Below are 27,329 nucleotides of genomic sequence, written 5' to 3' on the forward strand. Positions count from 1 at the left end.
AAGCCTTTAATCCCAGCACTCGGGAGGCAGAGGCAGGTGGATCTCTGTGAGTTCAAGGCCAGCCTGGTCTACAAAGTGAGTTCCAGGACAGCTAGAGCTACACAGAGAAACCCTGTCTTTAAAAAAAAAAAAAAAAAAGGAAGATGTGCTGAGCTCTGGTAAAGTCTAAAGCTGAGGAAGAGAGCTGCACACACCCTCTGAATGGCAGCTGCATGAAAACAGAATACCCAAAGCCCACCAGGTTCGCCTTGAACTTGAGCTCTCGGGCTGACACGTGCTGGCAGTCCATCTGGGGTGGGCAGTCACTCTCCTGGCTGCAGGCTATGAGCTGCCAGTGTTTACCTGGGAAACTGTCTGGGAGCTGGAAGCAAAGGAAGGCAAATACACTGCAGCCCGGCTGAGCAAATGGTGGCTTTTACATTTTATTTCTAAGAAATGACATCTTGTTTTCACAAAGAAAAGGTAAAGCAGACTCAAAATGCAAGCCACCTTCAGGGCAGTCCAAGATGACATCAACAGGGGAGCATGAGGTATCAAAAATAACCAACAAATTAAGAAACGAGAGAACTCAACTCATTCATCACGTAGTGAAGCAGTCAGCGCGGAGTTCCAGTGATAACTTTAGACGGATGGTGTCAGGAGGGCCGGCACAACAGAAGGCCTGTGACACAGGCTTCCCACTCAGTCTCTGGGAAGCACATGGCTTCCCAGGTGATGTCCAGAGCTGCCTAAGGGAATCCAGGGAATCCTCTAGACCACTCCAAGGCGCCATCATCCCCCTAGTGTCTCTCCCATGTCCTTGGAGCATGACCTTCACGACAGTCTCTTTGCTTTGGAAAGAAAGACAGATACATGAAGGAGGAGCCCGTGTTTCATCCCCTCACGACCCCTCCCATCCCTGCCACCTTCACTGTTTTCTCCAGACCACCAGAGAGGGAGAGAGTAAGCCAGCTCATGTCACAGCTTGAAGCTTAGTCCTGGGCTGTGAGCTGATGACATCCGCCCCAGCAGCCTCCAACAACAAGAAGATCCTATCTGGGAGAGCAAGCAGGTCTTCATCTTCAGGACCGACAGGCTCAGGAGAGCCAGCACCCCTCCAGCACTGGACCATGTGGGGTATAATGTTTAAATGTGAGCTGGACAGGTACTCAAGGTTGGCCCAGGACCTCTCCTTGAACAAAGCACGGTTCTCCCAAACACAACTGTCTGTGCACCTCGGTGTGATGGAAAAGGATTGACAGCACTTGGGAAAGCTACCTCATCCTGGGTGTTAACAGACAGTAGTTTCTGGTGACAAGGCAAAGTCATGTCACGACAGAGCTAAGTCAGAGAACGAACGTCTTTACACCTCCCGGAAGGAGGCAGCTTCAGCAATCATGGGAACCACAGACTCGATAAGAAGTCAGAGGTGCTAGGACTTGCAGGATCACTACTTCATACAGTCCAATCAACCCCAGAGCTGACCACCACTAACAGGACAGTCTTTCTCAACAGTTCCTTCGATGCCACTGTCATTTCTCTGTACGGATGCATGCACGACTCTCTGTGCATGAGCGGGGAGGGCCAGCCAACCTTAGGGTCCTTCCTTAGGTGTCCACCTAGTTCTTTGAGATAGTCTCTCATTATGACCTGAGGCCCACTGAGGAAGCTCCCAGCAAGTCCCAAGAACACGCCTGTCCCCAATCCCCCAACACTGGTGTTGCGGGTGCCACCAGGTCCAGTGTTTTAAGTGGCTCAGGGATCAAACTCAGGTCCTCTCATACTGGCAAGCACTTTAACCAACAGCCATTTCTCCTCCTTTCTTACTGTCTCGCACCGTTTTCTGAGTTATCAATTAACGATGAAAAGGGAAACAAACGTGACAAGTAATAGAAGACAGAAGGGGGGAGCTATAATGAAGAAACAAGAGTGATGCTTCTAGTCATGGCCCTTCACTGCTAGCCTGAGACAGTCGTGCAAAACACATTTTTAAAAATCAAAAACTTACAGCTAGGCAAGGTGGCAGTAGGGAGGCAGAGGCAGAAGCAGGTGGATCTCTTTGAGTCTGAGGTTGGCTTGGTCTACACAGCAGACCCTGCCTCATACATAAATAATCCAAGTGTGGCACTGTGTACTCTCGGAGTGCAACCTTGCCAAGCCACTTCCCTTAGGCAAACAGACTCCTACAGACAAGAGCTACATGCTGACGTCATGTGAACGACCATCTCTGAGGACAGGGCTGAGTCACACAAGTACCTGCTGTCTAATATTTATTTGCTGGGTGTCACCCGACTGCTACCACACACACCATGGAAGGAGATGGGTGACATCAGAAAGGCTTCCCAGGGAGCGGACAGACCTCTGCAGGGCCCAGGACCCTGCTGGTCCCTCTGGACCACCTTCCTCTTAGCTGACTGAGGTGGCCCAAGTCACAGGACTGGTGAATCTGAACAGCCCATCTCACAGATTCCCAGTGCCTTCTCTCTACCACACACTCAGCAGGAGCTTCGGTTTAGCATTATAAAAGCAAGGGATTGGGAGAATGCTTGGGTCTGTCCACTGCCCACCACCCAGGCCGGGTGAGGACTCTTACCATCCCACTACCTCTCTAGCCCTGTTTCTCTCTTTTCAGAAACTCCGGGGAGACAGGGCACAGTGGTTTAAGCCTAAGATCCCAACACTGAGAGCACTCAAAGCTCCCAGAGGACAGCTTTGAGTTCCAGCCTGGCGGGCAGAGAAAGACTGTGTCAGACCCACCCCCACAACCACCACAGAACCAGGAGAGAAGAGGAGGAGGAGGAACTGCTGGAGAGATCAAGGTGTGAGCAGCCATCGATGAGAGCAGAAGAAATGGGGATGGGGAGTATTTATCTGAAACAAGAGTGTTCCTGGCTGTGTTGGTGGCCCTCACCTCTAATCCCAGCCAGAGGCAGAGGCAGGTGGCTCTCTGTTTCAGGCCAGCCTGGTCTACAGAGTGAGTTCCAGGTAGCCATGGCTACACCGAGAAACCCTGTCTCAAAAATCAAAACAAGACAAAAAAGAAAGTTCCCTCCCTCCCTTCACCAGCTCCCTGTCTGTGTCAAACACTACACATAGCCACAGTGGCCCCTGGTACACACACCTGACTGGTGTATGTTATCTACCCCAGCTTCAAGGCATGGTTCTTTAATTCTGGATCCAGCTTCCTAATGCCCCCTCCTCTCCTCAGGCTTCTTAGTCCGGAGGCGCTATTCCCACTGAGACCCAGAACTTGGAGATGTCCACAGTCAGGGAGGTTGAGAAGGGCACTTCTGAAGTGAGAACACAGGGCGTCTGCACAGCAAACAACCGAACGTTCACCATTTTCCAGGGCCTAAGCTCTTTTTCTATTTGTTTTTTGTGTATATTGTTTTATTTATTTGTATGGGTGTTTTGCCTACATGTATGTATGTGTGTGGCTGGTGCCTGAGGTGTCAGATCCCCTTTGGACTGGGGTTACAGATCCCTGCAGCTGGAGTTACAGTGAGCCACCACCTGGTTTCTGGGATTTGAACTCAGAACCTATAGAAGAGCAGCCAGTTCTCTTGACCACTGAACCATCTCTACAGCCCGAACCTAAATTCTTTTTTAAAATTTCCCATGCACTGAGGATTAAGCCAACTTTTCAAATGGCACATTCATAGAGAGTGGACATTTTAATTTAGAATTTTCTCTAAATCCCCCCCCAACACACACACACACACTGCAGCCCCGCAGAGCTGCTGATGGCTCTGGCACATCTTTCCCTAAATAATCAAGTCCCAGAACCTTCTGTCTGTCTAGAGTAAACCTCAGAGTTGCACTTGCTGTGACAACAGCAGAAAGGTGGAACTGGCTGCCAGGAGGTGCTGTGACAGTGTATTCGACAGGGACCTGTTTCCTGTGCAGTCGCCACTCCTGCCAGAGAGGCCCGGGGTAGCCTGGTTAGCCTCTGCAGAGAACGGGAGAGGAACCAGCCTATCTACTCTACCCAGTGCCTCTATATTAGAGGGGACAGGTGTGACCTTGGGACATGGGCTCTTCTACAACAGTCAGCTGTGAGTGGGCTGATGAGAGCATGGCACACACTGGGCAAACTGACTCTCATAGGTGTCCCCACCCTGACACAGACAGCACATGCCAGCTCAAAGGTCACAACCTGATCCTGACTGAATCTGGCTCCAGACACTGTTCCTCTCAGAAAGGGAAGCAAGAAGACAAAAGCAAGTTTCTTGCCCACCAGCAGACCCTCCCAGTCTTGGCTGTTCTGCAAGTTGTGTGCCATGTCCTCTGGTGAGCATCCAGGAAGCCATGAGGCTTGGTCCAAACATCACTTCCTTTACAGGATCCTCTCATGTCCACCTGCCCAGGCTGGCGGAAGCAGTTCTTCCCGTGAAGCCACACAGGGTGTCCTTGCCTCTATGTCCCTCAGGCAGACGAGTAAGTGTTTTGAACAATCAGGGTAGGCATTGTTCTCCACCCCAGGGCTAGAGTAACGTTCCTACGGAATGATAAGGCGGAGATGGAGAACGACAGAGCTCTGCCAGAATCAAGGGCAGAGGTAAAGTGTGTGGGGGCTTGACACACTGGGCAGAGTACTCCAGCAGGTATCAGGGAAGCAACAAAGAAACCCTTCCTGGACAGCCACTGGCTAACACATGATCCCACTCAGCTTCCACAACTGCCAGCTCTATAATGCACTTGCTGCCTGCCCAGTTTCACAGCACGGCTGCCTATGAGTCAACAACAGATTCCTGCCCCTACTTGAACTACTTGGCAGCTGCAGTAGGGCTAGGCGAGAAGAAAGCTATGAACAGAATATCCAATTCTTGTCAATAGTATTTGGCCTTTTAGGCTGTCCAGCATCCCTGGACTTAGGAGTATAGCCAAACCACACAGTGGCCAGGTGGGCAGTCATGGACAGCTCCTCCTCCTTAATTCCCAATTCCCAGAAGATAGTGATGGAACATGATAGCCATACCCCTCTGCTCTGTCTTTTACACAACGACTCTCTACTCAATAATCCACGCATCCTACCTCGCAGCTCCCCTGCTTTGCTCTAAGAGTCTCTTCTGCGACAACACCACCAAGAGAAGTGGCTCTCTTGGCCTTAAGAGGGCAAGCCCCGTGTGGCACCATCACTCAAACCCCTGGTTCTCAACCTATGGGCCACGACCCCAAGAGACTACTGGAAAATACAGATGTTTACATTATGATTCATAACAGTAGCAAAACTGCAGTTATGAAGCAGCAAAGAAAATAATTATTCTATGGTTGGGGCTCACACAACATGAGGAACTGTATTAAAGGGTCACAGCATTAGGACGGTTTGAGAAACACTGACTTAAATAAATGACTTAAATAAACCTTCACCAAAGTCCTCTGACTGGGAGACCCACCAGGACAGAACAGGTGTGTGCACAGGGAACAGTCCTGAGGATAGAACCCAGGGCTTTGCCCATCCTAGAGAAGAACCACCGGTCTACCCCTGCCGTAAGCCACACGCTGCTCCTGCAAGCTCTCCCTGCCATAAGTCACGGCTCCTGCAAGCTCTCCCCACTATAAGCCACGGCTCCTGCAAACAGAGCTTGTATGTGTTTCCCCAGGTAGTCTCCAAGAGGAGACTCTGACTTACACACGTCTTATTTATAATCTGTCAACCCAAGTGGCAGAACCAAGCTGTCTTCAGCAACAGCACCATCTGGTGGTCCATATGGCAAGCCATCTGACTGTGTTTTCTAGTCACAGCTTTCTCTTACCGCCCTCCAAGGACCAGGGTATACACAGTTAAGCTTCCCACCTCTTGATGCTCAAACTCCAGAGGCTATCTCTAGTTGAGTCCTTCCCTGTGCTGCTGTCTGACCACCCTTTACACTCTCATTTCTCCTGCCTGTCCACAATTCAAACATAATTTATTACATTCTAATCCCCACCTTCACCCCTTAAAAATACCTAATGTGGCTCAGAAATAATTGAGTCCTTTGTTGAGGAGGAGATCTCAAAACCCACTTACCTTTCCGCTCCCTGAGGAGGTTATTTCGTCGTTCTTTCACCTCTGAGCTCAGATTATCCACCATCTTATTAACGCAATTGTCCAGAACCAGGGAGTGGGTTCTGGACTCAATATCCTTTCGACAAATGGGACACTCTAGCTTCCGTTTCATCCACTCACTGATACAGAAGGAGCAGAAACTGTGGGCGCAGTTCAGGGTGACCGCCTGCAGTGTGGAAGGGAACACACAAAGACACTTGCCACTCGAACTTTCTCAATCCTCAAAGGCAGAACAGGAGCAAAAGGGAAGTTCACTAGCCCTGCCTTACAAAGATGCTCCGGGATGCTGGGCGGTGGTGGCGCACACCTTTAGTCCCAGCACTTGGGAAGCAGAACTGGCAGATGGATCTCTGAGTTCGAGGCCAGCCTAGTTTATAGAGTGAGTTCCAAGACAGTCAGGGCTGTTGCACAGAGAAACCCTGTCTTGAAAAACAAGCAAACAAAAGATGCCCACTCTCCACCCATTTCTATCTTCCTTTCCTGCCATCTCCTGCCAGCTTCCACAGTCCTGAGCAATGCTGAGTTTCTCCTCAGCAGGGAATCACCAGATTAGAAACTGCAGAAACCAATGACCAGTGTGAATTAAGTCACAGACACTTCTCTCCCTGAGAGAGTCCTCAGAAGGCGAACACATCCAACCTCCTGGAGACTGCATCAGAATCGGAATCCCTTTGTACATGCATTTTCCTTTCCAAAGCTATCTAAAACCCTGCCATTTGACAGCAGTATAAAATGAATTAGTTACAAATACTAGAAACTAAAGACTGGTGACAAAGTAACAAATGGTAGCCTAGGAGAGAGGTGCTTCACTTTTCAAAACGGTCCTCAAAGCCCTGAAATATACTCACTCTGGCCCCTAATTACCACAGTAACCACACAATCAATGGCATTCAAAAAGACACACTACAAGCCCACGCTGAGCACCGTGCCCGTCCAGAGTAAAGAAGGACAGCATTAGTGGGCAGCTTTATCCCAATACTTCAAAACTCTAATGCTATGCAGCCCTGATAGGCCTTCATTGCAGTTAAAGTGGCAACATTGTGAAGTGAATATCTAAGAAGAGAAAAAGCACGGTGATGACTGAATGATGTAATGAGAAGTGGCTACCTCCCGACGTCACCTTGAGATCAAACAGCTCTAGGGAGAAAACTCCCTTCAGAGTGACTCCCTGTAGCAGAAGCAGCCCAGAAGGAAGGCTGGTGCACCATGCGGGGTGGGGGATGCACCGTGCAGGGTGGGGGGCACCGTGCGGGATGGGGGTTACACCATGTGACACTGGGGGTGCACCGTGCAGGGTGGGGGTGAGCCACTGCTCATACTTAACTCGATGAAGTACTCGGAGCAGATGATGCACTGCAGCTCGTTCTCCAGCACGTCATTCACGTGGCTGAGAACCTCCTCCTTCTGTGCTTGCACCTTCTCCTTTTCTTCCTGCAAAGACACAACACCACCTGTCACCTGGGAAAACAGCCAGAATGCATGACCTGACGATCGAGCGCAAGGTTAGCTGAGCGGAGCGGGACCCGATGCAAATGCCTTCTAGAGCAACTACTACGCAAGAATGAACTCCCTGTGGGTCTCCCCTTCCAGAGAACTGCCTCTTAACACAGAACCCTAGCTCTGTCTTCCCTCTCCCTGTTTGTTGTGGTCAATCCCCGCAGAAAGCTAACCTGCAGTGTGTCAGCAAAAAGGGGTGAAGCCCACCTAAGGGTGGCTAGGGGGACAGGCAGGACAGGATGAGGGGCCTAGGACAAAGCCTGCAAGACTCATCTGCCAGCTCTTTTGTGGGACTTTCCAGCCTGAAGAACTTTAAAAGATAAATTTCTGTTGCTGATTAGTTACTCAGTTTACGGTATTTTAACTACAGCAGCCCAGACAAACTAAAACACTACTTTTTCCACATCTGTATTATATGTCCTTTTTGTTCCTTTCCCCCACTAAAATATTCTCTAGCAAGGTGCAACCTGAGTAATAAAAACTTCTCCCTAAGCTAAAAATTCACAGGACAAGATATAGAGAGCACTCGGGAGGCAGGAGGCTCCGATGAGCTGTACAGTTCCCTGTGCAGCCGTCTCTCTGATGACCGAAGGATACGTAATACCTGTTCCTCTGGGCATGGCTGGGAAGATGCCTCCCAAAGTACTCTCTGGCTCTAAGCTGTGTGACACTTGTCACTTCCCGCTTCTGTAACACCTGTGGTGCTATTTTTAGGAAGGACCTCTGTTATGCTCTTTTGAAGATGTAAGTTAGTTATGTCATTCTACAACAGGAGCCCAAGAGAGGGAGGAGAATCCACTCAAAATGTATCTAAGCAGTGGCTCACTTTTCCGCTTTCTCTTTTCTAATTAAAACTGATTATTAAATCACTTATGGGGAAAAGAGTGTCCAGGCTGGTTTCTACCTAAAGTCAAGTTCTCTGAGAAAATTTTTTCTCTCTTTAGATTTTATGTGCATATGGATATTTTGTCTGCATGAATGGGTGTGCAGCATGGGTTCCCCCCCCCAACCCCCACATCCCCTGAAACTAGAGTTACAGATAGTTTTAAGCCACCATGTGGGCTGCCCAGTGCTTAACAGCACTGGCTGCTCTTCCAGAGGACCCAGGTCCAATTCTTATAACGCACAAGGAAGTTTACAGCTGTCTTTAACTCCAGTTCCAGGGGATCCTCTTCTGGCCTCTTCAGGTACTACACACGTATATGGCTCAAAGACATACAGGCAAATTATTTGTATATATAAAACTTTAAGAGAGAAAATGAGTTCAAGGCCCTTTTTGGCTGCCCGGTAAGTAAGTTTGAGGCCAGCCTGCACTATGAGACCCACTTTAAAAAAAAAAAAGTTGTGGGAGTCAAGAGTGGGTGGTGCATGACAACAATCCTAGCAACTGCCAGGTAGAAGTAGATTACTGGCCAGCCTGGGATACACAGTAAAATCCTGACTCAGGAAAACAATGTGCTTAGATGTTGCAGCTCAGGACAGAGAGCCTGCCCAGAAAGCCTAGCACCTGGTCCAACCCTAGCATCCACCTCCACCACCAAAAAAGGTATACAGAGGACAGGGACATCAATTCTGCTAGGGACAAAGTCTCCTCTCACTCTTTTGTTCTCAAGCTCCAGGTCTGAAGCTGGAATAGGGGAGGAGAGTCTGACTCAAACTCATTTCAGATTAGAAATTGACCTGGGGACGGGCCAGCCGCCCACAGGTCTCTTCTGCTTGGCCTTTGTGATATTTAAAAACACAAATACAATAAATACAAAATCTGAACTTGTACATATATTGAAAAATCACTATTCCTCATAAATATGTATTTTATGATTACACAAGCCTAAAAGATGTGCTGATAATATTTGAAAATTGCGGTATTCCCTGCAAACATCTGGATTTCTGCTGACTTATGAAGCAATAGGATCTGACAAGGCTACCTTCTGGGGAGGAGTCAGGGAGCAGCCGGACTCACAGCCCCTCCACTCACCTTCATTACTGGTCTGTCACTGGTAGGCATTTGTTTGCAACTTACAATTTAAGAGTTCTGCTGGGCTGTGGTGCACATCTTCAATCCCAGCCCTAAGAAGGCAGAGGCAGTTGGATCTCTGTGAGTTCGAGGCCAGTCTGTTCTACAGTACAGTTTTGGGACACCAGAGCTGCAGGAAGAAACCACCTTGAAAAACGAAACAAAGCAAACAAGCAAACAGACAACAAAAAGAGTTCTGTGGAGTTGATGGAGAGATGTATCCTGAAAGAGAGCTACACCAGGAAGCAGGTGCTACCGCACAGGCAGCAGTTTCTCTATAGGTGAGAACTTTATGGGTCATGTCCCCCAGGCAGGGAATAGCCATCAGTCTTTATTCACCACAGCAACTGTGCACTCTTGAGAGTGCCAAGCTGCATGTGCTAAGTCCTAAGCCTCCCTCCTCTGTCCAGTACCTTGGTCTGCTCCAATTCTTTGTTCTTGGCTTGAATGATTTTCTCAAAGTCCTTCTTGCTGCGATTTAGCTCTTCCATTAGAGCCCGATGCTGCAGAGACAGCAGGGAAGCCATCAGGATGAACTGCATAACATCAGGATGAACTGCATAGCAGCCCTCTTGTTAGCCACACACCTTTGCTCCTCCTTCTCTCTGGTCAGTGACTTTGGTCTAGGGACCAGTGATGACAACAATTGCAAAAGCAGCCTTCCTTCATTCAGGACAGGGAGGGGGGACAGCAAATCTTTAGTCCTTTGGAACTAACGTGGCCAGGATCTGCTACAAGCTGGCATGCCCAAGTGCAAACAGCTGGCACACTGTGACTGACTCCTTACACCATATGTCAATAGGTTCTCCAGCTGTTGGATGTGACCCAGTCACGGACCACATAATTAGTGTGCATGAAGGCCTAGGCTTGATACTGAGCCAGCAAAGGAAAGAGCACAGGGTATGAGGCAGGGAGGGAGGGAGGGGGGAGGGAGGCAGGGAGGGAGGGAGGCAGGGAGGGAGGGAAGGGAGAAAGAAAAAAGGGAAGAAGAAAACTGACTCCTTCCACGAATAAGCACAGCTCGAACTTATGAATCTCACCTTGCAAACTTTTTTTTTGGGGGGGGGGTGTCAAGACAGGGTTTCTCTGTAGCTTTGGAGCCTGTGCTAGAACTCATTCTGTAGACCAAGCTGGCATCAAACTCACAGAGATCCACCTGCCTCTGCCTCCTGAGTGCTGGAATTAAAAGTATGCACCACCGCCTCACATATTTTTTTAAAGAAGGCAGAATAAAGGTGTTTCTCTGAAGATAATTTCAAGAAACGAATCTAGGGGCTGAAGAGACAGCTTAGCATGCCGTTAATATGTGGACCCGAATTTGGTCCCCAGCACCCACATCAGGCAGCTCACAATCTCCTGTAACTTTTGTTTCAGGGGACTTGATGCCCCGTCTCCAAGCACACCTGAACTCACATGCCATACCTCCATACTCACATATAAAAAAATTAAATCTTCAAAACAAGTTTAAAGAAAGAAATATGACAATGTGTGGTTACCTGAAGGCCCAGGTCTGCATCTTAACCACTAATTATGTTTGTGTTCCATAACTATCTCATCTGTAAAATAGGAAAACAAGTGACCCTACCACCAGTGTTGATAAGAAAATAACATGCACAGCACTCAGAAAAATGTCTTCAAAGCCTTGTGCAAATGCAAGCTCTCCTACCAGTCTGCAAAGGAGAATGTCTTCAGGGGGATCAACCACTACATCTCAGAGTGGCATATCCCTAAGTATGATGGCAAAGTATGACCTGAAACCACATATCAGATTGATGACTGCATGCCTCATGATCGTATGTTCTCCCGTGCTAGAACAGGTGAGGTGCCAAATGGTGGTGGCGCAAGCAGGCAGATCTCTGTGAGTTTGAGGCCAGTCTGATCTACAGGGTGAGTTCCAGGACAGCCAGGGATACACAGAGAAACCCTGTCTCAAAAAACCAAACAAACAAACAAACAAATAAATAAATAACAGGTGAGGTGCTGTAGCCACAAGGGAGCTCGGTGAAATACCAGACCTTTTTCTGCATGGCAAAACCTTACTCTTCTCGAGCTGGTTTCAAAAGATGTAAGCACTAGTTTAAACCCTCTCCAAAGGAGCCCATGAGACGGCTCCACAGGTACAGGTACAGGCAGTGTCCTTCACACACAGTGTTGCACATGAGCACACACACATATACAATTCTTTTTTAAAATGGGCTCATTTATTTCTCACTTAGTGTGTTTGTATGACATTGAGCCACATGTGCACGAGTACCCTGGGAAGCCAAAAGAGGATGTCCATTCGCTAGAGCTAGAGTTACAGGGGTTGTAAGCTGACTAGTGTGAGTGCTGGCGACCAGATTCAGGTCACGTCTCCAGCCCCACAGGGGAGTGCTTGTGTGCATTCACACACTAAATAAAAAGTAGGAACAAACAAACAACATTTAAATACTCAAATGGGAACAATGCCTATAAAGTAGATAAGCTCAAAAAAGAAAAAAATTCCAAAGATAGAATTTTCACCTAATTATTTCCAAAGCTATTTGTGCACCTCCCCACATGGAAATCAAGGCAGGCTCCTTATCACATAACTGTTAGCAGCCACAAGGCAGAGGCACAGATCTGCAATAAGCAAATAGAAAGCTGCGCCCTGGGCAAGTTTGTATGCAAAGCTGATGCTCACTGTGCTCAAGAAGGGTTAGCCATCACATCATTGACCTTTTGGCTAAGCTTGCATCAAACTACTGATCATAACCAAAGGCTCAAAGATGAAGCAAGGGTTTTTGTTGTTGTTGCCCTTGTTTGTTTTTGAGACAGGGTCTCACTATGTAGACCAGGCTGGCCTTGAACTCACAGAGATCTGTCTGCCGCTGCCTCCAAGTGCTGGGATTAAAGCGGTCCTTGAGGTGACCTGATGCTGTGTCGCTATTTTGTTACGTGGATGTTTTTGCTTTAGGCTGTTCATTCTCAAACTGATCTAAAATGCGTGACTGGAACATTCTTCAGTGGTTTCTGTATGCCACAGTGCAGGGATTGTGAGGTACTAAGGCCCTCAGGTCCAAGCCTAAGCTAACATCTCCCCTTAGCTGCTCTCACTATTCCAAAGAGCTCCCCAGTTTCTACAGGCTGGTTCTGTCATCACCAGAGTGGCTTCTGCTTGATGAAACCGACCTACGTTTCCATGCTGAGATCTGGTGTGTATCTGTGAGGCTGCAAGTCTCCAGGCTGATGTTGAGAGCATCTGCCACCTGTTCGGTTTGCAGGCTGGAGTTCACAGAGCAGTGGACTAAGAGGCAGAGGCAGCTAGTGGCCAAGTGATGCCTGGCCGTTCCCTACTCACCAACTACCACAGCCTCTGGAAATGGGAGAGATTAGGTTACCTCCTGCAGAGCCTGGACCAGCTGTTGCTTCAGGTCCTCTTCTCCTTGCTCTTTCTCCAAACCCTGAAAAGCCAAAACAAAGTCAAAGTTTTCCCTGTAGTCAAGCGGAGAGGGAACAAAATCCTGCAACGGACAGGTATGACAAGGAACAGCACGGGACAGGGAGCGGCAGAAAATCCCTATTTCCCTTCAAGCTGTTGTCAGCAAAGGATCTGAACGGTGTTATTTGCTCAAGCACTGCATTCTCAGGGCTGTCAGCTTCAAGCCACCAGCTGAGTGGCCCTGAAGACAACGGGATGACAGTCTAATCTTCTATTACCTAATGCCATGATACTCAAATGGCTAAAACTGCAGGCCGGCACCCACCACGTTTCCACCCTTTGTCCCTCCACACTGACCCTCTACAAGCCACGTTCTTTCTGCCCTCGCCTGGACCTCTGTTGCCTTTCCTCTACAGGTCATTAAAACTGTCACTCATCTGTGGCCACCTTCTTCCACATGGCCTCTGTGTTCTTGCTGCCTTAGGAATCACCTATGGCGTGGGAGGTTTTGAATCATTCATAATTTAATGCACCACCTTGAAAGTCATTCTTCCATTGCCTCAACCATATATTGCCTCAACCAAGATAAATTACTTAATGGCTAAAAACAACACTAAGCATTTTAATACCAAGCAGAATTACAATTACGGTGTCAGGCATGAAGCAGGGGACAAGAGCTTCCAGGGCAGTGGCAGGCTATGCCGAGGGCAGAGGGAGAAGCCGCTGACACAAAGAACAGGATTTGCTACTCAAAGCCATGCATACATGACCTGAAGGAAAAAAAAAAAATCGCTAAACCAGTTTCTTCTGTCTTTAACCCGCTGCTCCAGAAAAAAAAGACTTCACAGCTATATCTTTAGCGCACAGCATAGACACACACATTAACCCCAGGCACGATCGTTTCTGAACACAAATGCTGTCCTTTAGAGAACTCGACTCAATGAAACTGTGATATGCTGAACCGAAGATTCCCACCCTCTGCGAATTTACAGTTGTCTGGGCTGGAGAGGGAAAGCAAAAGCTATGCACGCCCACCACGCATGCCCCAAAGGCACCTGTGTAATCCATAGCTTTTGCTAATCTTACCAGCTCAAGCAGTCAGCAGAGATTAGGATGAAATTTATAAATTCTTCAGAAATAAGCTCACACTATTACAGGCTGTTCCTTGCCCAGAGAAACCCAAGCAGGATAAAAACACCTTTCACCTCAGCCATGACTGATCCTTCTTGGTTCTAAGTCAACAGTAGGGAATTCTTGACATTCACCATTACCTGGACAACTGGAGTGGGGATGACAAGGCTCCTGCCACATGGGAAGTGACATTTTAAACAGGGATAGGATCAGCTCTAGCCAGAAGCTTCATGCAAGAGCTTGTCATCCAAGCAAATGGTTTGGAGATGAGCACATACTTGGTCCTTCCTCCGGACCACTCAGATATGTCTTTTATCTCCTAGTAAAGGGTGGTGGCTTATCACTCAGCCAGTTTTATGCCTTTCCATGGCATTCTGGTTGACCAAGATATGAACAAAACCACCATCTCCCCGATGGAGGATGTCCTTCTGTATATGTTTCTCTTATTGGTTGATGAATAAAAAAACACTAAGGTCAATAGAGGGAGGGAGATAGGCAGGACTAGGAGATGAGAAAAATTCTAGAAAAAGTAGGCAGAGAAAGCCTGCCAGGAGACGACATGTAGTCACCAAAGAAGTAAGAGGTCCGGACTTCTCTGGTAAGATAAGACCACGTGGAAATACTTAGATTAATAGAAATGGGTTAATAATTAAGACATAGTAGCCAATAAGAAGCTCTAGCCTTTGGCCAACAGTGCCCGTGTGTTTATTTTCAGGTGAATCAGCAGAGGGACCAGACAACAGAAACCGACGGTTTCGTTGCATCCTGCTCTTTATCCATCTTCTCCCTGAATTTATCTTGGACCTGAAACACCTCAGTTTTTGATTAGAGATCAGTCACATCCCAGCTGGCTTTTGTGCCACCTTCCTCATCCTGGTACCCTAACTAGCCCCTGACCTCTTCCGTGTGCTGGAACTTTAACCTCTGCAAAACTCCACCTTGGTTTTCTGTTCCCACTCTGTTTCCAAAGCTTAGCATCTGGTCCCTGCTTCAGAGACAACTCTAGCCGGAAGTTCACAAAGTGCCTGCCCAGCTGAGGGCACCCCTGCCTGCTATCTCTGCAGTACCTGGAGATGATGCTCCTCCTCCTGGAAAGTCTTCTCCAGCTGCTCCACCCGGGCTTGCTGCTGAGCCTGCTCTGCACACAGCTGTGACTGTAAATCTTGCAGCTCCTTCTCCATCCTCAAGATCTTCTTCGAGCTCCCCTTTCGGGTCTGCCTCCTCACATTCAGGACAGCCATCTGCTTCTCATGCATCTGGGCTTTCAGCCTCAGAATCCTGGACATGTTCACCCTAAACAGCTCTAAGCTGCTCTGAGATGCTGAGGGGTTGGAAGCCTTCTGCTTCTTAGGGTAGCATTCCATGACCTTTGGAAGAGTAGGGCAAGCATGAGTCCCGGTGGTCTTGTCACTTGCCTCAAGAGAAGTCAACTTAGGACACAAACATCCCAAGGGCTGGCTTGCTGCTTCACCTTTCCCACATAACCTCACTGGCTCAACAGCTTCACAAGAGACTGAAGTTACTTTGCAATTGAGATCCGAGGGGCCTTCAGCTGCAGGACTCTCTACTCCATCCAAACTGAACTTCCTTTTAGTTTTCAAGTCTTTGTTTTTCCCCCCTGTCTGGTCATTCTTTAGGGCAAGGCAGGGAGACAGCCTCTCCCAGTCTTCTTCAATAACTTCGTATTCATACTCTGCATTCTCCTTATTTTCCAGCGGCACTCCAAGCTGGATATGGTCTCCCTTTTGGATGCAATAAACCTGTAATGGTGCCAGACGCTCTTTGTTCAGCCAAACACCATTCAGACTCTAGGGAAAAGGAAAGAAAAACAAAATAAGCCCCTGATTTTCCTCCTCTTAATGGAATTTCTCTCTTGCTGCTACAAAACCTTCTGCCTTTTCAGAAGGAAACCCTTGAGAACAAACAGAAATGAAAGGTTCATAAACCACCATCTTTGGAAACAGCACTGAACACACAGTGCTTTGGTTTTCTACCTATATTTCACATTCATACCTCCACAGAGAACTGCCTGTGTAACAGGCAAGAATCACCTACTCAAAGCACGCAACGCACTAAAGAACACTAAAACTCAATCATTCCTATTGACCTGAACTCCAGGCAATGTTTCAAGAATGCAAACCACAAAGCAGGCTTAGCCAGGAGTCACCCACATTCTGCACGCAGGCCCCCAACACACTCAACAAGCATAGCACTGCCCAGTGTGTAAAAACCAATACTTTGTACTGGGAGGGTCAAACTGGAGGTGGGACCTAACCCAGTAACACCACAGCTGTCTACACATATTATAGTGTAGCAAACAGAGCTGGACCCTGGACTTGAACTCACAGACCAAACACAACACCTTGGGCTCATTAATTACATGCTTTTAGCAATCCTACTTCACGTCTCTGTCTCAGCCTTGTCTCTAAAATGGGGATGTCTAGTATCTATCTATCCCACGCTATAAACTGCAGGCTTTTGCTACCTAGTTTCTTGTTATAATGAAATTACATTAAAGCACAGACAGGGAGAAGGATGGAGCCCTGGGATGGATGCACATGAAGACCTGGTTCGGTCCCCAGCACTGAAGATGGACACCCTGCATGGGTCTGCATCACTAACAGCTGAGTAACACCGGGCAGCCTTGTTTGCTTTGGGGTTAGTTACTGTGTCTGTAAAGATGATGACCTTTCTGGGGATTCCTGCGTGAACTTGGCATGTGTGATGCACTCAGAACACTACCGGGCACAATTGATGACAGGTCTCTGCACTTCTGTGCTCAACATCTTACCAGGTGAAGACACCAAGAACAAAATGGGCGAGAACAGATTTTAGCAGCTGTCTGTGGGAAGGACAACGCAAGGACACACCTAAGCATGGGCTCCTGTGGCACAGCCTATAAAGGGTACCATGTGGAGATGCGAAAGCTAAATGGAGACGACAAGTCCTAAAATGAGCTTTAGAGCAAACAAGACCCTGGCAGGGCTCTTAGCTTTGGGGGAGAGGGCAGAGATCACACTCACTTCAGAACCGAGACTATAACACTGACATTTACATTTCTTTATAATCTGAAGAAAGTACTGATCAATATTCTAAATGTCTTTAACAAAACACAATACACAAATGTAAATGGATAAATAGTAAACATACAACTAGATGAATCATCCACAAAGTGAACACAACACCTCAGTGCCATTTATGACATGGCTTTAAAAAGCACATCACAGCATCCAAGAAACCGGTCCCTCCTCCTCTCGTTAGGGAACCAGCACCCGCTGGACTAATAATTTCACCTGGTTCTGAACATTATTGAAATGGCATCTTTCTGCTGCTGGGTATGCACGTGCGTAAAAGAGGCCAGAGTGCATCACCGGTGATTCCCTCATATGCTCTCTACCACACGTGATGTGTGCACATTCTACCTCCATGCATGTCCGCGTGCCACATATACACAGGTCAGAAGGGAGCACCAGACCCCAGACCTCCTAGAACCAGAGCTGAGAACAGCTGTGAGCCACTATGTACATGCTGGAAACTGAACCTGGGTTCTCTGCAAGGGCAGTAAGTATTCTTAACCACTGAGCCATCTCCCCAACTCCATTCTTCCTGTTATTTTTGTTTTGCTTTTTTTTTTTTTTTTGGAGACAGGGTCTCACCACATAGCTCTGGCTGGCCTGGGACTGGGCTGAAATTCAGAGATCAGACCACGTCTGCCTCCCCATTGCTAGAATTAAAGGCATGTGCCACCATACTTGGCTTCCTCATTTTTTTAAAAGATTTATTATTTTGAATAATGCGTGTGTGCATTTGAGTGCCAAGTTCCCCTAGAGCCGAGGAGCTGGAGGTACAGGTGGCTGTGAGGCACCTTAGGCAGGTGCTGGGAACTGATCTCAGAGAACTGTAGAGGTAAAGAGCAAGTTCTCTTACTGCTTAGAGATCAACAATTAGGCTGGACTGATGGACAGTGAGCTCTCACCTCTACCCACCTCCCCAGCTCTGCGATTACAGGCGCACATTGCCATACACAGCTTTGTACATGAAGTTTGAACTGGGGTCCTCATGCCTGTCTGCAATCTCCTAGCCCCTACTTTGTTTCTTTGGAATAGTTTAGCTATGTAGCTCACATTGGCATGGAATCTCCTGCTCTGCCCTCCCAAATTTTGGAACTACAGGCATATAGCAGCATGCCTGGCAACTTGCTGTGGGGCCTTTTCACTCCACATCATGTTTGATCCATGTTTAGCCGGGCATTGGTGGCTTACACCTTTAGTCTCAGCACTTGGGAAGCAGAGGAGGGTGGATCTCTGTGAGTTCGAGGCCAGCGTGGTCTACAGAGCAAGTTCCAGGACAGGCTCCAAAGCTTCAGAGAAACCCTGTCTTAAAAAACAAGCAAACAAATAAATAAGACTTATCCATGTACAGTACAGTAGTGTTGACTACAGAAATACTCTTCTGTACATTCTACTGTGGGTGGGCATTACAAATGTTTCCTAGAGACAGAAATTGAGCTCTAAACATAAAATGTACAACTGAATGAGTTATGCATTTCAAAGTAGTTGTGTCAAGCTACCTTCCCTCTAAAGATAAACATAATTGTACTTTGTTCCTTATCCTTGCCAGTGTATTCCCTCATGGTTTTGATTTGCATTTCCCTGATCACCGAGTGCCAACAACTTCTCGTGGATGTTGAGTAAAATTTGGCACACTCTTGTGTGATGTAACTGTCTTTTTATCTGTTTTAAAAACTGAGTTATATCTGCCTTTTTAAAAAATCTGATTTGAAGCTCTCTCTGTACATACATGAAAATACTTTATCAGTCATATACATAGCAAACACTTCCACTTTGGGCTTGTCTTTTTCTTAACGCTATCTTTTGAAGAATAGAAACCCTTAACTGTATTATACTACCATTGACTAGATCTAAGTCATGTGCAGCACCCCTCCCCTGGTTTGGTGTGAGACAGTTTCATACTTTGGTGTGAGGTGGTCTCAGCTGTTCTGGAGTCCTCCTGTCTCTGCCTGCCAACTTGCTGTAGAAGCACAGGGATCACAGATACTCAATACCTCAGATGCCTTTTGCACGGCTCTGGGAGCCAAACTCAAGTCTTCATGCTTGTATGGCCAGTGCTTTACCTATTGAGCCATGTCCTTGGCCAGACCTGAAGAGATGGCTCTGTGGTTAATAGCACTGGCTGCTCTGGGTTCAATTCCCAGCACCTATAAGGAAGTTCACAACCATCTGTAACTCCAATTCTAGGGAATCTGATTCCCTCTCTGGCAAAGACAGAGTACCCATATGCATAAACAAAAACCAAGTATGCCAGGTAGGGGATAGAATAGCAAACAGAAGTCAGGGCCACACTGGTTGTTGCTGATGCTAGCAGATCTGAAGAACTACTCTAAGCAGTGAGACTTAGCCACATAAAATATACTCATAGGACTACAGCACAAAGGTAGAAATCACCAACTATCAGATGAGTTTGAGGCTGGCCTGCACTACATAACAAGACCCCCATTAAAAATAAAGGCCCCTATCCCCGGTCTACTTCCATTACATCCCTGGTGTCCCATCCCATGGTCTACTTCCATTACATCCCTGGTGTCCCATCCCATGGTCTACTTCCATTACATCCCTGGGTGCCTGTACATCTGCACTTCAAGTGCTTCCTAATTGCTGGACTCTGTATATTTTCCACTAGACTGGCAAATTTAAATTTTATTAAAGGGGAACAAAGGGATGGCTCAGCATTTCAGAGCATTTACTCCTTCTCCAGAGAATCCCAGTGCGATTCCCAGCACCCATGTGGGGCATCACACAAGTGCCTGTAACTCCAGCTCTGGAGGACCCAAACCTCTCTTCTGGCCTCAAGCTCCTGTGCACAAATGTGCATACAATACACACAGACACACATGCATGTAAGTAATACAATAATAAAATAAACCTAAAAAGATAAAGTAGAAAAACCCTTTATTCAAAGTAAAATGTTTCTGAGAACACTAATAGTTAAGCAGGTTTTTGTTTTGTTTATTTTACTTGATGAACATTAGTGTTTTGCCTGCACGTACACCTGCGTGAGTATATCTAGTCCCCTGGAACTGGAGGTACAGACAGTGCAAGCTGCCAGGTGGGTACTTGGGATCCTAACTGCTGAATCATCTCTCCAGCCCCAAAAGGTTAATTTAAAAGGTAATGTATATATGTATAGATGTGTGTGTGAGAGTTTATATAGGGGTGTGTGGATGTGCAGAGGAATGTCTGTATGCAGGTGTGTGTGTGTGGAGAGAGAGAGAGAGAGAGTGTGAGTGTGTGCGTGAGTGTCTCTGTGTAGTGGTGTATATGTAGATGTGTGTGTGTGTGTGTGTGTGTGTGTGTATGCAGGTGTTGTGTGGAGAGAGAGACAGAGTGTGTGTGCATGAGTGTCTCTGTGTAGTGGTGTATATGTAGATGTGTGTGTGTGTGTGTGCGTGTATGCGTGTATGCAGGTGTGTGTGTGGAGAGAGAGACAGAGTGTGTGTGCGTGAGTGTCTCTGTGTAGTGGTGTATATGTAGATGTGTGGGTGTGTGTGTTTAGGTGTGTGTATACAGATGTGTGTGTGGAGAGAGACAGAGTGTGAGTGTGTGTGTGAGTGTCTCTGTGTAGTGGGGTGTGTGTGTGTGTGTGTAGGTGTGTGTATGCAGGTGTGTGTGTGGAGAGAGACAGAGTGTGAGTGTGTGTGTGTGTGTAGGTGTGTGTGTGTGTGTGTGTGTGTGTGTGTGTGTAGGTGTGTGTATGCAGGTGTGTGTGTGGACGCTGAGGAAAAGAGCGGTACAATGCAGTAGCTCTCTCTGTCCCAGGTCTCCTGTCCTCCAGAAGCTTCGGCAGATTCCCAGAATCTTTGATTGCTGCCTTTCAAAGAGGCCAGTTTCCCCAGAAATACAGTCTAATTTTAGAAAAGGAGTCATGGCTCCACCCCAGACAGACACTCTCTTCAAGGAAGGCTTACTCCAGCCACTAGCAAACATCTTGCACAATCTAACTTCCTGTACCACACAGAGGTGCCCCACCTTGGAAAGAGAACCGGTGGCTGTAGCTACATTTTTGAATATTATATGAGAACAACTATCAGGTGTTAAGAAAAGTAAATTTTTCTGAGATTAAAGGTGTGCAGCAGGTAGATCTCTATGAATTCAAGGCCAGCTTGTTCTACAGAGCTAGTTCTAGACTACCCAGAGCCACACAGAGAAATCCTGTCTCAAAAATCCAAAAAAAAAAAAGGAAATTTTAAATACCTAGGGCTAGAGATGGCTCAGTGATTAATAACAACACACAAATTGCTCAGTTCCTAGGACTCACAGAGTGGCTCACAACTGCCTGTAACTCTGATGCCCAAGGGGTCTGGCTAGCCTCTGCTGCCACCAGCACTCACATTCTGTCCCCACCAAAGCACACATAACTTAAAATTAATAGAATTTTTAAAAATAAAAACTCAGCCAGGCAGTGGTGGTGCACACCTTTAATCCCAGCATTGGGAGGCAGAGGCAGGTGGATCTCTGTGAGTTTGAAGCCAGCCTGGTCTACAGAGTGAGTTCCAGGACAGCCAGAGCTACAAAGAGAAACCCTGTCTTAAAAAACCAATAAATAAATAAAATACATAACCCTCACTAGAAGTCATCAGGCTTGTGTGAGTTCCAGTACCTTGTTGTCCATGATAGTCCACTGTCCCTCAGGGTTCTGCTTCAAGACACAGTGGTTCCGGGAAATCATCAGAGGGCATACCTTTGACATCAGCTGGTAGGTGACACCAAATCCTCGTCCTATAGTCACCTGAAAGACAGAGACAATGTGAGAGACACATCAGTCACTATGCTAGACAGGGAGGCTCTTCACAATCTTAGCAACGAGCAGGATGCAGGCCCTGGCTTAAAGAAGCAGACATCTGTAGAGCCTCAACTGTTCATCCGCTGTTTTCCCCTCCTCAGCTGCCACACGGAGCCACCAGAGAACAAGGCAATGCTTAACCATGGAGGGCTGGAGAGACAGCTAAGAGCACTGGCTACTCTTCTGGGTTTGTTTTTCCAATAGCTACATGGCGGCTCATAACCATCCACAATTTCCAGCTGCAGGGAATCCAATGCCCCCACCCCCAGGCATCAGGCATACACATAAAATAATAACTTAAGAAAATAAGAAAGAGTTAATATGAATTCTCAGGCTAGCACAGGCCTGGATCCACTTCTAACATCAGTGAGATAGGGATTTCTTCCATCATATTCCCATCAGTTCATCCTCAACACTGCCATCCGTCACACGTGCAGGACAGGCCTTGGCCTTTTAAATGCCTAGCTTTGCATCTCTTTCTCTGTAAATTCTTCTAGCTGGCCCTGGGTCCATCAGGAAATCTCCAATCTCCTTCTACACATGGCTGAGAAGTATCCCCCAAGTCACTATTCCTGACCCTCTGTTCCCAGCCCTGAGCTCCCGGGGCCTAAGTTTGAATTTGTCATCTCAACAGGTCTATGAGAGGACTCCTGGTTTACTGTTATAGCTGTTATTTAAGAAAGACTATTTAAATTCATCTACAAAGTCAAGTCATGTACTGCTTTTCCAGTCCCAGTAGCCAGGCGTGGCTACTGATGTGTGGCACCGGCTTTCACGACGCTCCAGGACACTGTCAAGATGTCCTCGACCTGAGAAATTACTCCAGTTTCCCATTCTGCCCTCCCCAAGATTACTATGCTGTCTCTTTCTCCGCCTGAGTAGTTGGTAAATGTTTTCATCTTGCTAGTTCAGCCTAGCACACTGCCTTGTTAAGACTTTAACTCTTCAATCTGCCATCAGACAGACAGACATAATGTTCCTTTAGCATTAGTCTCCAGGAAACTGACAGGACAGTTGATGTTGAACCTCCAGTTAGGACATAAGAAAAGAAATGAAGATTAGAGAGATGCACACAAGAGGTCTTAAATCCAAATGCAGATTCAATGCCCTCTTCTGGCCCTTGCAGGCACCAATACACACACAGGATGCATACATGGGATGCACACATGGGATCCACACACAAGATACATACATAGGATACATTCACATTATGCAAAGTCTACCATCCAAATACCTTGAGTCCTAGGTCCCCAATCTACCCACAAGAACAGCTTGAGTTTCTTCAGAAAACAGAGCAAAGCTCTGGTTCCCACCTTTTATATTTCCTAGCAGACCTATCTAATCATAAACACATGGGGAAAGAAGTGATGCTCTTTTGAGATCCAAGTCTTAGTTTGCTGACTCTTTTCTGTGTATAAGCATCTCTCAGCTGGGTCCAGAGAGAAGTAGGGAACTCCCTGAAATTGCCCTGACCTCTACATATAGCACACAGACAACCATATTCATACACACACACACACACTCTTTTCAAATGGAGAATGTGCAGGTCTGAGGACTAAGTGTGATGATAGGGGATATTCAGGATCATTACCATCCACGTTCTCTGACCACTTGCAGATTTGGTAGCTGGTCTAGAGAAGTATTTCATATTTCACTTGAGGGGAAACAGGCTGGCTGCCACTGGGGAACACAGTACAGAAGACTAGGAGAGCACCTTGTTCTGAAACTGTCCCTGACTTAGAATACAGAGAAAGCAATGTTCTTTGTCCTCCTTCACTGCTCAGTCCTAGAATACAATGGTTCTATTTCAAGAGCACTGATCACCTAAGAACTCCCACGGGTACTGCTCCATTTACAACCCTGAGGTACACTGACATTGATACAGACAGTCCCCTTGTTTCTGTATATCTTCACTGGCTCCCGGCTCCCCTGCAGGGCTCTGTCTCATGCTAACCATTCCTTCCCCCTTTCCAAACCACAGATTCATGAAAACCAAATACAAAAGAAGAAAACAAGCAAGCAAAAGACACAGCTTTTCTTTGCAGAACTACTCGCCTGCAATAAACCCCTACTCATTTTTGCTTACACCAAAATCTCTAGATTGGTTCAGAAAGCTTAAAGACACCCATTCGCACAGATAGTTTACTATCCATGTGTATCACCAGGCAGGCTTCTCTTACACACAGGCCAAGGAGGCTCAATCCTCACCCTTACTTCATCATTCTCTCGGTTTATGTGGGTTTCTCTCCCCACAGGTGTGACCCTGCACGAACTGTGGCACGATGTAGAACCTGTAGTCCTCTTATCCTTGCTACCCCAGATCTGCCAAGCTATTCAGAAGTGACAGATTAGTTCATTGAACTGAGCAGCAATGAGTAAGTCAACACTTATTAAGTTTTCCTACAGGGTTGAGAGACTAGTGAATGGTCAGCGTTCAGATTAGGTAAAGCAGATTGGCACCTGCCAACTAAAATCAGACCTACTCTAGAATATCACTAAACAAGCAACACCTTACCAACCTATAAAGAGGTTCACAGACTGACTCCTTCATTGTAGAAATTCTCTTTCCTGGTTCAAGCCATAAACTCCAAGAGCAGAAACTATGTTTGTCCCTCAACTGAGAATATATCAAAAAAAAAAAAAAATCTAACCTTACCAATTGAATATATTTAAATTACACGATGTCTTTGTCAGGATGACTATTGTGGTGATGAAACACCATGACCAAAAAGCAAGTTGTAGAGGAAAGGATTTATTTGGCTTTCACTTACACTTTGCTGTTCATGTTCATCATCAAAGGAAGTCAGGGCAGGAACTCAAATAAGGCAGGAACCAGGAGGCAGGAGCTGATGCAGAGGCCATGGACAGGTACTGCTTGCTGGCTTGCTCAGCCTGTTTCTATAGAACCCAGGACCACCAGTCCAGGAATGGCATCACCGGCAATGGGCTGGGCCCTCCCACCCCACATGAATCATTAAGACAATGCCTTACAGCTGGATCTAATGGAGGCATTTTCCCAATTAAGATTCCCTCCTTTCGCCAGTGGTGGTGGTGCAAGACTCTAATCCCAACACCCGGGAGGCAGAATCACGAGGATGTGTGAGTTTGAGGCCATCCTGGTCTACAGAGTGAGTTTCAGAAAAACCCTGTCTTGAAAAACAAAAAGATTCCCTCCAAGTATTGCACACTTTCCAAAGCCCAAAGGGTTCTGAATGGCAAGCTTGCACCTGACCCAGTTCTCCTTCCAGAGCTGACTGCAAAGATCCTAGCACCGCCCTCCCACTCATCACTGTGCCTCCCCTTTTTTGCGTTTTAGTTTTGCATTAGTGGAGCTGAACTCTACATACAGTTCAGCTGGTAGAGTGCTTGCCTTACGAGAGCCAGGGTTCGATTCCCAGCATCAGCCCTTTAAGCCTGCATTATCAAACACTGTAAACAGTTTCTGGAGAGAATTGCTATCTATCCCTGACCCACTTTGGGAGTGCAACTGTGGCCCACCCCAACGTGCCCATTCTCCTCGGAGGTGGAATGGAAGACTTTATTTTTTTAAATTGGGAGGATTTTAGATAATAGAGCCACCATTAAACTCGCGATCACATTCAAAATCAACTCCAGACGCACTCCGCAGTCATCCGGACGGGTGAGCGGGGACGCCTCTGCCTCAGTTTCCCCGTCTAAACTGGGCCATCGCAAGGCTCTGAGAGACACTAACGGGGATCGTGCTACTCTCGGCTCCATGCTTCTCCTCGCCGGAGCACCCCGCGTCCGTTACGGCGGCTCTGGCACGGGCCTCGCTCCCGCACAGCCACAACCAGCCCGGGCCTCTCAAGCCACGGCCTCGCCTGGCCTCGCGGCCCGATCCCGCCAGGCCCTGAGGCGGCCCGATCCCGGTGCCACCTCGGTGCCTCCCGCATGCCGGATCGGCGTGGCACCGCTCCTCAGCCTCCCCGCGCCTGCAGCCCCCCCTCCCCGGCCGCCCTTCCTCACCTCACTCGCAGCCTCCAGCTGCAACCACTCGCGGTCCATCCCCAGCCGCCGCAAGCACCAGCTCCGGCCGGCCGCGAGCTGCCCCGAGCCCAGGGGATCGGGCTCTCCCATAGCCCGTTCGGCACTGGGACAGCCAGCGTTCAGCAACCAGCCAAACTCCAGCCCCGGTTCCAGCCTTCTTCCTGGGTCCTGTCCCGCACCATAACTAAAGAACAGACCGAAGCAATCGCGCAGGGAGCCGCCGAGTCGATGCGAATGCGGACCCGCCCCTGGGCTGGGAAGGCGGGCAGCACGCGTGCGCAGCGGAAAGGCCAGGGGCGGCGGGCGGGAAGGGCAGAGGTAAGGCTAGGAAGGCCAACTCAAAGCTCGAGTTGAGGGAGGTCGGCTGCGCACCGTGGTAGGTTTGTGTGTACACACTAATAAATACTCAAATTAAAAACTATAATAAATAATAAATATGAGAAACACTGCCGTTTTTCTTGGGTTCGTGAGTATAACTTGACTATCTCGCACAGTCTAATTAATGTCTTCCCCTCCTTGCTCTCCCAAGCCACCACCCCAGGTCTAGCTGCTACCAAATGGAACCTATTTCCACCCCCACCCCTTCTTTTCTTTGGCAGGGTGTGGTGGAGGTAGAAACAGGGCATCATGGGCTGCCTGGGATAGAAGTCAAGCCTGGGATAGAAGACCCTGTCTACAAAACAAACAAATAAGCAATGCTTTATAAGGACATTCTGATGATGCCTGTAGCCATGTTATTTAAAACTTTAGCCTACTTTGGGCGGAAGGGTGCTGAAGATTGAACCCAGGGCCAAAAGAATGAATGGCAAAGATGTACTCTAGCTAAATTACACTTCCACTCCATTACAGCCCACTTTTGAGTAACTTTTAAGACTCTGTTCATTTTAAAGCTGGTTTGGTCTATTCCTATTTAGCATCTAGTTTTTGCATGACCTCCTTTTATTACTGAATTTTTAGAAATTATAGCAGGCAAATCTCTAAAGAGAACACACGGTCTCCTGAGGCTGCAAGTGTGAGAGTACAGGACTGAATGCAAATGGACTTGAAGCTGGGGAGAGGATGGTGTTTAAGATGTTCTAAAAGTAGATTATAGTCAGATTGAGAGTTGCACAGGCGTACAAATTTACTGAAGTGTTGTGGAATGATCTTTTTGTATACTGTGAAGATGTGTCACTCCAATTGATTTAAATCAAAAGCTGATCAGCCAATAGCTAGGCAGGATTTCCAGGCACAGAGGATACTGGGAAGAAGGACAGAGACCCGGAGACACAGAGCAAGCAGGATGGGCAGTACAGAGCTGAGAATAATAAAGTCACGAGGCAGAAAGTTAATTAATAGAAATGGGTTTAGTTAAAGTTATAAGAGCTAGTTAGAAACAAGCCTAAGCTATC

The 27,329-nt window shown here is 47.4% G+C and overlaps 1 protein-coding gene across 1 annotated transcript; it reads right to left on the reverse strand.

Moving 5' to 3' along the window:
* Window positions 1-398: 398 nt before the first annotated feature.
* On the reverse strand, window positions 399-26,146 carry Rnf8 (ring finger protein 8). Its single transcript, XM_051187097.1, has 9 exons — window positions 25,918-26,146; window positions 21,748-21,876; window positions 15,138-15,878; window positions 12,899-12,961; window positions 9,953-10,042; window positions 7,353-7,459; window position 7,016; window positions 5,990-6,194; window positions 399-830 (listed from the first exon to the last, which is right to left on the reverse strand). Exons 1-9 carry the CDS (start codon window positions 26,026-26,028, stop codon window positions 814-816), a joined length of 1,464 nt encoding a protein of 487 aa, XP_051043054.1. The 5' UTR covers window positions 26,029-26,146; the 3' UTR covers window positions 399-813.
* Window positions 26,147-27,329: the final 1,183 nt, after the last annotated feature.

This window comes from Phodopus roborovskii, unplaced genomic scaffold, assembly GCF_943737965.1.
Source record: "Phodopus roborovskii unplaced genomic scaffold, PHOROB, whole genome shotgun sequence".
NCBI lineage: Eukaryota > Metazoa > Chordata > Mammalia > Rodentia > Cricetidae > Phodopus > Phodopus roborovskii.